The sequence below is a fragment of the Podarcis bocagei genome (genome assembly GCF_964188305.1).
Source record: "Podarcis bocagei genome assembly, chromosome: W".
Taxonomy (NCBI): domain Eukaryota; kingdom Metazoa; phylum Chordata; class Lepidosauria; order Squamata; family Lacertidae; genus Podarcis; species Podarcis bocagei.
Window position 1 is genome coordinate 18731049 of NC_138131.1, and position 15339 is coordinate 18746387.

A 15339-nucleotide genomic window follows, 5' to 3' on the forward strand; every position below is an offset into this window, starting at 1 on the left:
TTATAATTATGGAATGGGATGTCCCTATTTTCATCAGAGAAATGTTGGAGGGTATGCTGTCAGTATTGTATATACTGTCTGACATCAGCTCTCCATGAATGGAGACAGAGAATCTCCCAGCCCTACTTGGAAATGTCAGGGGTTTAATCTGGGACCTTAAAGCCCTCCCTTAGAAAGAGCGTTCCATAAATGTGGGAAGTGTACCCTACGCTGACTGGGGAATTCCTCATGCCTGCTTTCGTGCGCAGGTGTGGTTTGCAGCCGCATGCTCGCTTTGATACTGTCGTCGGCCATAAACCGATTACGCTCTAGTCATGGACCAGGATTCTCTATGGATGAGGAGCGGCCTTCTGTAGCTTTGCATCTCTACGGTGAAAAGCCACAACGACCATAGACGTATAACTATAGAGTTTACTTCCGCTCCGCGGATATATTACCCCGAGCTTCCTGCCCTTTCCTTTTCGAAGCTGAAGCCAAAATGGTGAGTTGTTGTGGCTGTTGTTGTAGCGGCGGACTCTCAATCCGCCGCCATCGGTCCTCTAAACGGGCTAATGGTTGGGCTTCTTCTGGCAGGGGAGGCACGGGACACCCGGGCGAATCCTTGGCGCCTTGTATTGGGTACAGCGGATGAAATGGGGAACCGGCTTGGGGGCCCGGGCAGGCCTCCGATGTGTGTGCGGCTCGCCCGCTTTTGGTAGGGAATTCACTGAATCCTTCTTTGAACTTACGCAGCCCAAGGGGAAGAAGGCCAAGGGGAAGAAGGTGGCTCCGGCCCCTGCTGTGGTCAAGAAACAGGAGGCCAAGAAGGTTGCAAATCCTCTCTTTGAGAAAAGGCCCAAGAACTTCGGCATCGGTGAGTTGGAAAAAGGAATTGGGGATTGGAATGATGGGTCTCTGCAGCCCTGTTGATCCATCAAGGAGCCTATACTGAATAGGCGTTTCACAGGAAGTGGGAAATACACGCCTGTCTCTAAAATACATGTGCATGGGGAATACTGCTGGTTTTGTTGCATTTTGACCAGTGACTATTTATTTGTCTATTTATAACAAGTATTTATATGCTTCTGTATCCTAGAAATATATCGCTGAGGTTTTGCAACAGTATAAAACCATACAGTAAAATCATTTTTGAAAAACAAGTTAAAAGCAAAATAATTTAAAGCAAGCATCAGTTGATCATTGAGGAGGGATCTACTCTTAAATGCCTGCATAGGCCTTAGGGAGTAGCAATTTTTAATTGATATTTCATTGGAAGAATTTCATTTTTTAAAAAAGTGATTAGAAAAGGAAAATATGAATGAGAATTAAAATAAAAAATACTCAATTAGGTTTCTGTACATATTAAGACTAATGTATAGCCTTAATATTCTGTTACAAATATGTTTATCAATAACCTAGTATTTTCTGTATAAACTCGTCCCAAATATATTTATCCAAAGAAAGTGCATCTATAAGTGGTTGTTCATATTTTGCTAATATTGCCATGTTATCAAGCTATTGATTATGGAGAATTATAACCATTCTTCTAGTTCATTGGTCCCTTAGCCACCATTAGGGCATGTAGAATCTATTTTTGCTATCCCATTGTCACTTTCACTTTCCATACAATAGGTACAGGGGTACTGTATATCGTTCAAAAGAATATGCCCGTCTGAAAATCTTAAATTCCTCAGTGACATATTTATATAATCAATTGCAAAACTTAAAGTGTGAGACATTGTAAAAGTATGTGTATCAAAAAAGCATTATCCATATTACAACTCTAGCAAAAGGCTACATTAGATAGCACTTTCTTATACAAGCGTAAGGGAGTCCAATAGATTGTGAATAATATTTTCTACTCCTTAAGTCTTAATTTAAGATTCATCGATGCGTTTGATATCAAAGCTTAAACATTTCCCCAAGGTCTGCATAATAGTGGACATACCAATTCCTTATTCCAATCATTTTTTAAACTCTGCATATCAAATTTATTTATTAATAGTAAATATCTAAAAAGTAATCACTGGCTTCTTAGTTTCAAATGAATTATCCAATTGCCCCAGTATTTTAGGTGTCTCAAGCTGAGAAGACCACTGGACCAAACAGAATTATTAAAAGATGCTGTAACTACAGGTATTGTCATTGGGCCGCAACTGGTAGATGGTATTTCTCTCTTAATGCATTATATGTATAAAATTAATCTTCCTCATCTATCAGTTGGTTTGTCCAAGGTCAATACCCTTCTCCCATGCAGCTTTTCTATATTACCACGTTTTTTCCAGAGAGTGTTTTGCATGTGAAAATGGGTCAAATTTATTTTTATTGGCTAATACATTCCATATCTTTCTAGCTGACTTATTTGACTATTTGAACTTCCAAATATTTTGATCCTGATACTGCCCAGCCCATTAAGACCATCAACAGGTTTCCAATAATACTTGTCAGTAAATATGCCTGGTGGTATAATTCAGAATTCCAAATCCACTTTCTTTAATTAGTAATTGCATTTTCTGCAAAGGTATTATTTGTATTTTAGAGCCCCAAAGGCATTTCCTAAGCAAAGAGTTTATCTTTTGGAAATATGACCCAGATATAAAAAACTGGAAGTCCTCTCAGAATATAGATAAATCTGGAAATAATATTCATTTTTAGGGCATTCATCCTTCTCTAAAGGGTAATGCTTAATAACCCTAACTATTGATGTCTAGATGTTATTTATATTAATTGTTACTAGTTATGCTGTATCTCTTGGTATTAACATGCCCAAATTAAATAGATTCGGTAGAAATTTGATTTTGCTTAATTAGGTGTGTGATTAAATTTTCACCTACTGGCATCTCAGTTCCTATTTGGAACAATTAATAGTGTGTCTTGATACCTTGCCAAAATATCATCTGCAAATAACACTAATTTGTATTTAACTGAGTTGAGAACTACGTAAATCTCAAAATGTTGCCAGGGGTTCTAAACCTATTAAAAAGCAAACATGAAAGTGGACACCCTTCTCTGGTTCCTTGGGCCAATTGAAACAGAGAAGATATAATGCCATTTACTTTAACTCTAGATGTGGTTGAAACGTACAGTATTTTAATCCATTTTATAAAATCCAGCGGAAATCCAAATTTATTAAAGCTGCTTCTGTGTAGTCTATAAATTTTGTTGAAAGCCTTCTCAGTTTCTAATGATATAATTAAAAATGGATTCTTATTTTTATTAAATGTATCAAGTCCACCACTAGTCTAGTACTATCTGCGGCTTGCCTTGTTTTTATGAAACCAGTCTGGTCACTCATATTTCCTGAGCTACTATATTATTTAATTCATTTTTTGGTATTTCCTTGTACAATATAGTGGTTGGACTTCCAATCATTTGTGTTCAAAGGTCCTTAAGTTCCTCTTTTAACATTTTCCCCTTTTTATTCTTTAATTTGTTTTTATCAGAGGAATATGCAATAATTCGGCCACACATATACATTTTATATCCTTCCCATTCAAATGGTCTTGCAGAAGCTGTTGCAGAATTAGAATCAAAATATTATATAGTTTCTGTTCACATATGTTGTATAAATCCTTCATCATTAAGAAGGGAAACATTTAAATACCCAATTTTTTTTACCTTGGCTGTTTTACTAAATTCACATTTCAAGATTACTGCACTGTGATCTGATACACATTGTGGATTTGATTATTGAGGATGATGCTAAAAATTGGTCTTATTGGAAGAAATTCTGATGCACTGGTGATAAGAAAGTGAATTCTCCTTTGGTAGGGTGCATTAGTTTCCACAGATCTTTTAAATTTAAATCTATCATATATTAATTGCTTGTCTCGCTAAATATGTTTTCTTTATCAGTGTATTTCTATTTAAATTAGGATTTATGTAATAGCAAACTTTTTGGCAGGCATTTAGAAGGGCCTGGTGTTTCCACTATGTTTTGGAAGACCAAGCTTCTCTGGGCTGTGAGCAAATGATGCAAAAGAATATTTGCTATCAGAGTGATGCTGCTGACAATCTTCTCCACCAAGATCGCTGATGCTCCTGCCACCTTTGCTCTGGGCTGAAAACCAGGAATACAAAAGGATAACCAGTAATTGCTAAGGAAGCAATTATTTTGAGTTGTCATTTTGCCTTTCAGGGCAGGACATTCAGCCCAAACGGGACCTGACTCGCTTTGTGAAATGGCCTCATTATATCCGACTTCAGCGCCAAAGAGCCATCCTCTACAAAAGGTTGAAGGTGCCTCCAGCAGTTAACCAGTTCACTCAAGCATTGGACCGTCAGACAGGTGAAAGCCGGCTCCTTTCCTTGGCTCTAAGGTGGAGTTGCAGAAGGAGGTGGGGTAGCTGCTCAGATTCCTTGAATTGAATGTGCACCCCATGTTTTGGGAGTTTGCTGGAAAGAGGCAAGTGTGAGAGAACTAGTTTTACACAGTGCTATAGTAAGAAAGGTAGGGACGCGGGTGGCGCTGTGGGTTAAACCACAGAGCCTTGGGCTTGCCAATCAGAAGGTCGGCGGTTCAAATCCCCACGATGGGGTGAGCTCCCGTTGCTCAGTCCCTGCTCCTGCCAACCTAGCAGTTCGAAAGCACGAAATGCAAGTAGATACTGCTCCAGCGGGAAGGTAAACAGCGTTTCCATGTGCTGCTCTGGTTCACCAGAAGCGGCTTAGTCATGCTGGCCACATGACCTGGAAGCTGCACGCCGGCTCCCTCGGCCAATAAAGCGAGATGAGCGCCGCCACCCCAGAGTCGTCCACGACTGGACCTAATGGTCAGGGGTCCCTTTACCTTTTTGTAGTAAGGAAGGGTTTTCCTTTGTGTGCAGATGATGCTAGCAAAATATTTGCTATCTGAACTTCCTTGATGACTCCCAACCACCAAGATCACTGATGCACAAAAGTCATGTCCTTTAGGGGAGGGGGATAACGGGAACATGGTGTTTAAGAGAGAGGCTTTCCTCTGAACGGTTTCAATTGTCTTCCACAGCTACTCAGCTTCTGAAATTGGCCCACAAATACAGGCCTGAGACAAAGCAAGAGAAGGAGCAGAGGCTGCTGGCCCGTGCAGAGCAAAAGGCTGCAGGGAAAGGCGACGTCCCTACCAAGAGGCCTCCTGTGCTCAGAGCAGGTAACCTTCCTACTTTATATTTATACATTTAAACCTGGTTGAATGAAAGCTTGGACAACTAGCCGTATTTATTTATTGTGTTTATATCCAAAAAGTTCAAGATGGCGTAGATGGTTCTCCCCCTCCTCATTTTACCCTCGCAAACAACCCTGTAGGGTAGGCTGGGTTGAAATACAGTGACTGGCCCAAGGTTGCCCAGTGAGCTCCATGGTTGAGTTGTGGTTTGAACCCTGGTTTCGCCCAGGTAACCACTGCATCACACTGGCTACCGCGATGATGTATGAATTTCTTCACCTGAACTGCAGACTGAAGAGCATAACATAGAACAGTGGTACCTCGCAAGACAAATGCCTCGTAAGACGGAAAACTCGTAAGACGAAAGGGTTTTGTGGTTTTTGAGCTGCTTCGCAAGACGATTTTCCCTATGGGCTTGCTTCGCAAGATGGAAACATATTGCAAGTTTGTTTCCTTTTTCTTAACACCGTTAATAAAGTTGCGACTTGACTTCGAGGAGCAACTCATAGCACGCGGTGCGGTAGCCTTTTTTGAGGTTTTTGAAGACTGGTGATTTTTGAAGCTTTTCCAAAACTTTTCAGAAACGTGCTTCGCAAGACGAAAATACTCGCGGAACGAATTAATTTCGTCTTGCGAGGCACCACTGAACTTTTTAACCCTGAGCAGTAGCAGGCCCTTCCTCTGCTAGTCCTTGACATGGCTAGGGAAAGCTGGCAGCTTGGTGCTTTGTTAACACCACTTGAGCCACTGTGCTTTTCCACAGACAGGGAGCTTTGGATTTCTTTATTTTTGCCTGGGAAAACAAACTTTTGTAGCACACTCAAGTTAACTGGCTTTTTCTGCAGGTGTCAACACCATTACAACTCTGGTGGAGAACAAGAAGGCGCAGCTGGTGGTGATTGCACACGATGTAGACCCTGTTGAGGTAAGGAGGTGCAAGAGTCGGGGTCTTGTACCCAAAAGCTCAGATTTATGCTGCTAAGTGGTTTTTTAAATGAATAGCAGCCACTGCATTCTTGTACGGGTGTTTTCTGCTGTTTCTTTCCTTAGCTTGAACAAAATGGTCACCCACTCCTGCTCTAGATAATTCTTAATGTTGCCAGGTCACTATGGTTACTGTTGAAATGTGCTTGGCTGTACAACTTACTTTGGAAAACATCAGAGTCCTGTTAACAAATTTTCAAACTTGGCTCTTAAAAAAAAATAATTATCAATTTCAACATAACAAATTATCAAAACATCATATTCATTATTTCCCCCCTTTTCCCCCACCCCCGAGACTTCCCTCAGCTCCTCTCTCTGATGTCTCAGCACATATTATTCTCTGCATGTTATGATATTATACATATCCTTACATTATCTACCCTGTTATCAACCAATAAATTTGTGTATGTTTATTGAAAACCTGCCAAGGAGTCCAGTTCATTTTGTTGTCTTTAGATAATTTGTAAAAAGTTCCCATTCTTCCTTAAAGTCACAGTTTTCTTTGTCCTGCAATTTGTATGTCAATTCAGCCAGCTCTGCGTAACTCATCAATTTTTCTTGTCGCTGTTCTTTTGTTGGGATTTCCTCGTTCTTCCATCCTTGTTCTATCAAGACTCTTGCTGCTGTTGTAGCATACATAAATAGGTTCTTTGTTTTTCTTGGCAGGTCTTGTCCTACAGTCCCTAACAGAAATGCTTCTGGGGTTTTTTTACAAATGTCATTTTAAACATTTTTTTCAATTCATTGTTTATCATTTCCCCCCAAAAATTAACTTCTCTACAATATCTGTACTGGTGTAATATACCATCTATACATCATTTTCATATAATTTTCTTTCAAAAGAGAACAATCTGTTAATTTCAAATTTACTTTCCACAATTTTTCCCAGTCCTCAAATTGTATCTTATGTTCTATATCTTGTGCCCATTTGATCATGACCAAATTGACCTCATCTTTTGTTTCCCATTCTAGCAAAATACTATAGGTTTTCTTCAACAGCTTCACTTCTTCTATAACGTCCTTTTGAAATCTAGAAGTTGTATACTAAACCCTTTCTTGTTGTCTTCTTTGTTCATCTCATGTAATTGTTTGTAGTGTAACGAACTCTGAAAATGATCTTTTATTTCCTCATAATCTTTTAATTTCCATTTTCCTTCTTGATTCTCAACAAATCTCTGTATGTATAATAATAATAATAATAATTTATTATTTATACCCCGCCCATCTGGCTGGGCTTCCCCAGCCACTCTGGGCGGCTTCCAAAAGAATATTAAAATACTATAATACATCAAACATTAAAAGCTTCCCGAAACAGGGCTGCCTTCAGATGTCTTCTAAAAGCCTGGTAGTTGTTGTTCTCTTTGACATCTGGTGGGAGGCCGTTCCACAGGGCGGGCGCCACTACCGAGAAGGCCCTCTGCCTGGTTCCCTGTAACTTGGCTTCTCGCAGTGAGGGAACCGCCAGAAGGCCCTCGGTGCTGGACCTCAGTGACCAGGTAGAACGATGGGGTGGAGACGCTCCTTCAGATATACTGGACCAAGGCCATTTAGGGCTTTAAAGGTCAGCACCAACACTTTGAATTGTGCTCGGAAACTTACTGGGAGCCAATGTAGGTCTTTCAAGACCGGTGTTATATGGTCTCGGCGGCCGCTCCCAGTCACCAGTCTAGCTGCCGCGTTCTGGATTAGTTGTAGCTTCCGAGTCAACTTCAAAGGTAGCCCCACGTAGAGCGCATTGCAGTAATCCAAGCGGGAGATAACCAGAGCATGCACCACTCTGGCGAGGCAGTCCGCAGGCAGGTAGGGTCTCAGCCTGCGTACCAGATGGAGCTGGTAAACAGCTGCCCTGGATACAGATTTGACCTGTGCCTCCATGGACAGCTGTGAGTCCAAAATGACTCCCAGGCTGCGCACCTGGTCCTTCAGGGGCACAGTTACCCCCATTCAGGACCAGGGAATCCTCCACACCTGCCCGCCTCCTGTCCCCCAAAAACAGTACTTCTGTCTTGTCAAGATTCAACCTCAATCTGTTAGCCGCCATCCAACCTCCAACCGCCTCCAGGCACTCACACAGGACCTTCACTGCCTTCACTGGTTCTGATTTGAAAGAGAGGTAGAGCTGGGTATCATCCGCATACTGATGAACACCCAGCCCAAATCCCCTGATGATCTCTCCCAGCGGCTTCATGTAGATGTTGAAAAGCATGGGGGAGAGGACAGAACCCTGAGGCACCCCACAAGTGAGGGCCCAGGGGTCTGAACACTCATCCCCCACCACCACTTTCTGAACACGGCCCAGGAGGAAGGAGCGGAACCACTGTATAACAGTGCCCCCAGCTCCCAGCCCCTCAAGACGGTCCAGAAGGATGTTATGGTCGATGGTATCAAACGCCGCTGAGAGATCCAGCAGAACTAGGAAACAGCTCTCACCTTTGTCCCTAGCCCGCCGGAGATCATCAACCAGTGCGACCAAGGCAGTTTCAGTCCCATGATGAGGCCTGAATCCCGACTGGAAGGGATCCAAATGGTCCGCTTCTTCCAGGCGTGCCTGGAGTTGTTCAGCAACCACTCGCTCAATCACCTTGCCCAAGAATGGAAGATTTGAGACTGGACGATAGTTGGCTATCGTGACCGCATCTAAAGATGGTTTTTTAAGAAGCGGTTTAATAACCGCCTCTTTCAGCGAGACTGGGAAGGCTCCCTCACGGAGGGAAGCATTCACCACCCCACGAAGCCCATCACCCAGTCCTTCCCGGCTAGCTTTTATAAGCCTACAAGGATCAAGGAGACAAGTGGTTGGTTTCACTCGTCCAAGCAGCCTGTCCACATCCTCGGGGGTAACAGATTGGAATTGATCCCACACAACTTGACTAGACAGGACTCTAGCACTCTCCCGCCCCGTCCCTGCTCCCACGGTGGAGTCTACCTCTTCTCGAATCTGAGCGACTATCTGCAAAAAAACTTTGCAAAAGCATTGCAGGAGATCATGTTGCCCCTACTGGGCCCTGATGGAGCAGGTGGTTCCGCTAAATTGCGAACCACCTGAAAGAGTCTCCTGCTGCTGTTTTCCGCAGATGCAATAGAGGCGGTGAAGAAAGTCTTCTTCGCCGTCGCTATCGCCACTTGGTAGGCTCGACATTGAGCTCTAACCCGTGTCCGGTCAGATTCAGAATGGGTTATCCGCCACCGGCGCTCTAGCCATCTCAACGATTGTTTCATTGTCCTCAGATCCGTGGAAAACCACGGGGCTGTCCGGGCTCCATTCAGTCGGAGAGGGCGCTTCGGAGCCAAACAGTCAATAGCCCTGGTTAACTCCACATTCCATCGGGCCACCAGGGAATCAGCTGAAAGGCCATCAACATGGGATAAAGCATCCCCTACCGCTCTCTGGAAACCATTTGGATACATTAAGTGGCGGGGGCGGACCATCCGAATCGGTCCCACCTCCCTGCAGAGGGGAAGGGTTGCGGAGAAGTCCAGTTGCACCAGGAAGTGATCTGACCATGGCACTTCTTTGGTTTCGTTTTTACTTAATGTCAGATCACCAACATCCATAGAGGTGAACACCAGGTCTAAGGCATGCCCGTGGCTATGAGTTGGGCCAAACTTATTCAGGGACAGCCCCATGGAGGCCATGCTTTCCACGAAGTCCCGAGCGGCCCCTTGTAAGGTCGTGTCAGCATGGATATTAAAATCCCCTAGGACAACCAAACTAGGTGTCTCCAGGAGAACATTCGCCACGACCTGAAGCAGCTCGGGCAGGGAATCCTTGGTGCAGCGGGGAGGTCGGTACACCAATAGGAATCCTGTACTGCCCCTATTGCCCAACTTCCAGAACATGCACTCAGAGAACTGGGTCTTTCCAATAGGACGCCTGGTGCAAACTAATGACTTCCTAAAAATCACTGCAACCCCCCCTCCCCGCCCACAAGGCCTGGGTTGCTGTGCGTAAGAGAAACCTGGTGGACATGCAGCGGCAAGGACAGGCCCATCTGCTTCATCCAACCAGGTCTCTCTCACACATGCCAGGTCAAAGCCTCCATCCACAATCAGGTCGTGGATGGCAGCGGTTTTATTCATCATTGACCTGGCATTGCACAGCAACACTTTCAGGTCATGTGGGTTTCCCTTGTTGATTCCAGTATCCTTCCGGTCAGGACCAGACCTGGAGGCAGGGATAGTCCTCAGACAACGACTAAGCCTGCTTCCTCGGTAATGACATGGTCTGGTCTTAGCGTAACTCCTCCTCCTACCCATGATCACTGAGATCGGTTGTCCGAGTGCATCCCCCCCCCCCTATGGAACCTGCCCCAGCCATTTTGTTTGCTGGGGCCCACTCCCAGGCAGCCCTGACCCCTCCCCTTAAAATCAAATTAAAGCCTATACAAAAAGCAAACTAACAGAACAATAAAACTATAAAAACAAAAAACAAAGTTACAAAAACAACATACCGTATTTTTCGCTCTATAGGACGCACTTTTTCCCCTTCAAAAATGAAGGGGAAATGTGTGTGCGTCCTATGGAGCGAAGACGCCGTAGCCCCGCGCGCGCTCTCCCGGCTGGAGAGGTGAAGCGCAGCTATGGCAGGAGCCTCTACAGCCCCACGTCACCTCTCCAGCCGGGAGAGCGCACGCGGGGCTAAAGAAGCACCCCGCGACCCTCTCCTGGCTGGGGAGGTGACGCGCGGCTATAGAGGCTCCTGCCATAGCTGCGTGTCACCTCTCCAGCTGGGAGAGGGTCGCGGGAGGCTGCTTTAGCCCCGCGCGCGCTCTCCTGGCTGGGGAGGTGACGCGCTGCTATAGAGGCTCCTGCCATAGCTGCGTGTCACCTCTCCGGCTGGGAGAGGGTCGCGGGGGGCTGCTTTAGCCCCGCGCGCGCTCTCCCGGCTGGGGAGGTGACGCGCTGCTATAGAGGCTCCTGCCATAGCTGCGTGTCACCTCTCCAGCTGGGAGAGGGTCGCGGGAGGCTGCTTTAGCCCCGCGCGCGCTCTCCCGGCTGGGGAGCTGAAGCGCGGCTATGGCAGGAGCCTCTACAGCCCCATGTCACCTCTCCAGCCGGGAGAGCGCGCGCGGGGCTCAAGAAGCCCCCCGCGACCCTGTCCTGGCTGGAGAGGTGACGCGCAGCTTTAGAGGCTCCTGCCATAGCCGCGCGTCACCTCTCCAGCCGGGAGAGCGCTCGCGGGGCTAAAGCAACCCCCGCGACCCTCTCCTGGCTGGAGAGGTGATGCTTGGCTATGGCAGGAGCCTCTCCGCTGCGCCTTTCCGCTGCTCCCTGACCTGCTCTTTGGGGCTGGTGGTGGGCTTCCCCCCCCCCCAGCCCCAAAGAGCAGGTCGAAAGGAACCTGAAGCCTGGAGAGCGAGAGGGGTCAGTGCACACCGACCCCTCTCGCTCTCCAGGCTTCCAAGGTAGCCGCCTGAACGCACCTTAAACGACACCTTGTTTTAAAGCAGGAAAACAAGAGGGGGAAAGTTCTCCCCCTCTCTGTGCAGCGCCTCCTGCCGCTTCACTGAAGGGGCGCTGGGCAGAGAGGGGGAGATTTTTCCCCCCTTGTTCTCCCCCCTCTAAAACAAAGTGCGTCCTATTGTCCGGTGCGTCCAATGGTGCGAAAAATACGGTAATTAAATTAAACAAATTCCCCCACCCAACTAAACACCCACCCCACCCCACACACCCGAGGCCTCCCTGGAGCCCCATAAGCTGCGGAGGTGAGTATGGGGCCCGCCCCCAGGCCCAAGGTGGAAAAGGGCTTCAAGGGGGAGCGGTCCTCCCCACAAGCTCACGGCAGAGCGGCAGCAGCAATGTCCCGAGGCCTCCTTGGAGCCTTATATGCTGTTGTGTATGGGGCCCGCCCCCAGGCCCAAGGTGGAGAAAGGTCTTCAGGGGGGACCGGTCCTCCCCAAGACTCACTGGCAAAGCAACAGCAGCAATGTCCCGAGGCCTCCTTGGAGCCTTATATGCTGAGGTGAAGTATGGGGCCCGCCCCCAGGCCCAAGGTGGAGAATGGGCTTGCAGGGGGAGCGGTCCTCCTCACAAACTCACGGCAGAGCGGCAGCATGTAGGCCACTTCCCCTTTTTGCCAAGCGGTTTGAGCAACGAAGCTTCTATTGGTGATGACCACCAGGGTGCTTTTTGTTCTAATAGGTCTTTTTTATCTCTCCCACACCCTCATTAATGATCTCCTGATTATATGATTATAAAATCCTTTGTGGACTTTCCGTTTCCCATACCATAAATATGCATGCCATCCAAATCTGTTATCATGGCCTTCCAAATGTAGTGCTTCTTCCTTTTCCAGTTTTATCCAGTCCCTAATCCACACCAAACACGCAGCATCATAGTACAGTTTAAAGTCTGGCAGGGCAAACCCGCCTCTTTCTTTTATATTTGTAAGTGTCTTATGTTTAATCCTTGGCCTTTTGCGCCCTCCCCCCCAGACAAACTTGGAAATATCCTTCTGCCATTTGACTCTTTATAGAGCAGGGTATGGCTTTTGCAATGGTGCTTGAATTTCTTCACCTGACTGTTGGCTATTTGCAGATTAGTTGCGCTGCAGAAGGCGTGCTGGGGAGACCACACATTACAAGGAATGCAAAATAAATTTTGCTAGGTTTTAATAACAAAATCAAAAACTCCTTTTACATTAATTATAATATATCAGTAAGCATGAACCAACCAACAACCCATCCACCAGGGTGCTGAGAGAGCTAGGTGCTGCTCTTTATATACTATACCCAACAGCTTAATTAACATAACTTAACAGCACCTGCTATACTGCTTCACAGCTGTAAAACTAGGTCACATTATTTGCTCTGGCCCTTAAAGAAATACACATCTTGTGGAACAATAATGAACCTTCAAATTTAAAGAGACCATTCAACACTGACCCCTATCTGTGAAGAGCAAAATCATACGAGCTTTTTAACCCTGAGCAATTGCCAGAGCCCTTGTTGTAAAGCAGGGATGGGGACAGCCCTGTTGTTAGACTCCTGCTCCCATCATCCCTAACCACTGGGGATTATGGGAGTTAGGAGTCCAGTAAAGTCTGGAGGGCCACAGTTCCTAATTCCTACTGTATTAAAAACTGAACGACCGCCAGCTTTAAAGCATTTCTTCTCCCCTCTCTGATCCAGCTGGTAGTTTTCTTGCCTGCCTTGTGCAGAAAAATGGGAGTGCCCTATTGCATCATCAAAGGCAAGGCAAGGCTGGGCTGCCTTGTCCACCGAAAGACCTGTACCTGTGTTGCCTTCACTCAGGTTAATCCGTAAGTAGCCCTGAAAACATTTTTCACCTATTTTCTAATTCAAATGAAGAAACCGAAGAGGCTGGTATGGTTTGGGGCAGTTATACCTTTAACCGCAAGCTAAACAGCTGTTAAAGCTGCAGCCTTTCCTCCTTCCACATCTGGAAATGCTAAGTTCACGTGCCAGCTGAGCAGTTGGTTCCCATATTGGTAACTACTGCATGACCCCAGGCCTGCAGGGCATTGACTGCATGTAAAGCTTAAAAGTTGGCATTATTGCTGCTAGCTTAGTGTGGCATCAAACTGTGTTTTTACTTAGAGGTTCACCCTAAAGTGGACCATAATGGGTGTTACGTTCAAACCATTGGATTGAGTCTTACTCTGAGCCAACCCATTGAAAATAATGGACATGCCTAACTTGAAGCCACTAATTTCAGTGTGTCTACTCTGAGTAGGACTAAATTGGATGCAACCCTTAGAAATTAAGGGACTTGTTAGTCATTTATAGGGGTCTGCTTTGTGTCTAATGTCATTGAATGAACACAACTGCTGAAGCTAAATGAACTTTTAAGAGAACGTTGCCCTGAAAAGTGGCACTTAAAGCAGTATTTCAAATTGTAATCTACTTGGAGAACTCAAACTCAATTGCTGGCTTGTTGAATCTGTCTTCTCCTTTGCAGCGAGGACAAGGGAGTTCTAGCTAAACTCGTGGAAGCTGTCAAGACCAACTACAATGAGAGATATGATGAGGTAAGATTGTGCCTATAGGATCTGTGGGTATATTGACTAATTTGTCAGCTTTTGGAAAGTGCCCCCCTCCCTTGCAGTGGCATGACCACTGTCCAGCTTGCTGAAATCAGGAATGGCTTGCTAGCAGCCTCCAATATGAAAATTCATTCCAGCCCTGTGTAGAGAATTCCCTCATGTAGCAGAAATAATGTGAGTGAACAGCAGTATCATGTTGACCCACTGAGCTGGTAGCATCTAAAAATATTTTGGACAAGATAACAGGATTGAGAATCTAAAAATGCCCACAGGAGAAAAGAAAAGGACTTGAGCCACCATTGAGTTACACAGCCTGTTAGCAATATTCCAGAGTCTGTGTCTATAGTACTACAATGTTTGGAACTGTTACTACTTGTTAGAGCACAGCTGTAATGTATGAAGTGGAGTTGATTTGAGTATTCCAGTAGTTTTTGCATCTAATTTGTACTTAAAAGCCGACACTCAGGTTATTGCTGTGAATGTTAAATCCTCAAAAAAATTATACCATTTAATCTAAATTTTAATTGTAAGTTTTGTAAGTCACTTTGACATGTGAGCAATCTTTTTTCCTTCCAGATTCGTCGTCACTGGGGCGGCAATCTTCTGGGGCCGAAATCAGTTGCCCGCATTGCTAAGCTTGAAAAAGCCAAGGCTAAAGAACTGGCCACTAAACTTGGATAGATGTATCCGATTTGCCTCAAGAAGTTATTCCCATAAAAATAAAATACTGCAAACAAAATGTGTTCCAGTTTTCTGTAAGTTTTTAGTGATTAGAGTGTGGTGTTCTGTCAGTTATGTCTTATGGTAGCCTTGTCTAGTAAAGGGGGATTCCATAGCACCTAAGAAGAAATTATTCCAGCGTTCCTTTCTCCATTTTCCGTCCCAAGTGGAGAGAATTTAAGATTTGCACCAGTAATGAGCACCCTGGAAGCTTATCTCTGCAGGTGTGAAAGCTCAAACAATACCTCCATGGAGCTTTGGCCAATGTTAGCTGCAAGTATATTGGGTTCTAGAACATTTCATAAGCTGCCTTGACAAGACAACAGAAATCAATCAGCTCACAGGGGAAGAGTGCAATTGAAATACCCCGCAACTATGAACTTCAGAAGTTTACAATACTTCTTTTTGATAGGGACTTGGTGTCATTATTGTTGCCAAGAAGAAACAAAGCTGTATATGCGACATGATTTATTTACTACTTCATTACATGGAACTTTGCATCATATTG

General features: G+C 45.3%; 1 protein-coding gene across 1 annotated transcript; it reads left to right on the top strand.

The window, feature by feature from the left end:
• The first annotated feature begins 431 nt into the window (after positions 1-431).
• Positions 432-14850, top strand: LOC308577838 (large ribosomal subunit protein eL8-like). The gene is made up of 8 exons (XM_081178235.1): positions 432-481; positions 733-853; positions 4118-4267; positions 4967-5107; positions 5968-6047; positions 13237-13367; positions 14027-14096; positions 14688-14850. Exons 1-8 carry the CDS (start codon positions 479-481, stop codon positions 14790-14792), a joined length of 801 nt encoding a protein of 266 aa, XP_081034361.1. The 5' UTR covers positions 432-478; the 3' UTR covers positions 14793-14850.
• The last annotated feature ends 489 nt before the right edge of the window (positions 14851-15339 follow it).

What these genes read in the sequence shown, in the direction of transcription:
- LOC308577838 (XM_081178235.1), top strand. An exon ending in AGCATTGGACCGTCAGACAG is followed by an intron (nt 4,268 to 4,966) that starts GTGAAAGCCGGC and finishes TGTCTTCCACAG; the next exon opens with CTACTCAGCTTCTGAAATTG. An exon ending in ACGATGTAGACCCTGTTGAG is followed by an intron (nt 6,048 to 13,236) that starts GTAAGGAGGTGC and finishes TCTCTGATCCAG; the next exon opens with CTGGTAGTTTTCTTGCCTGC.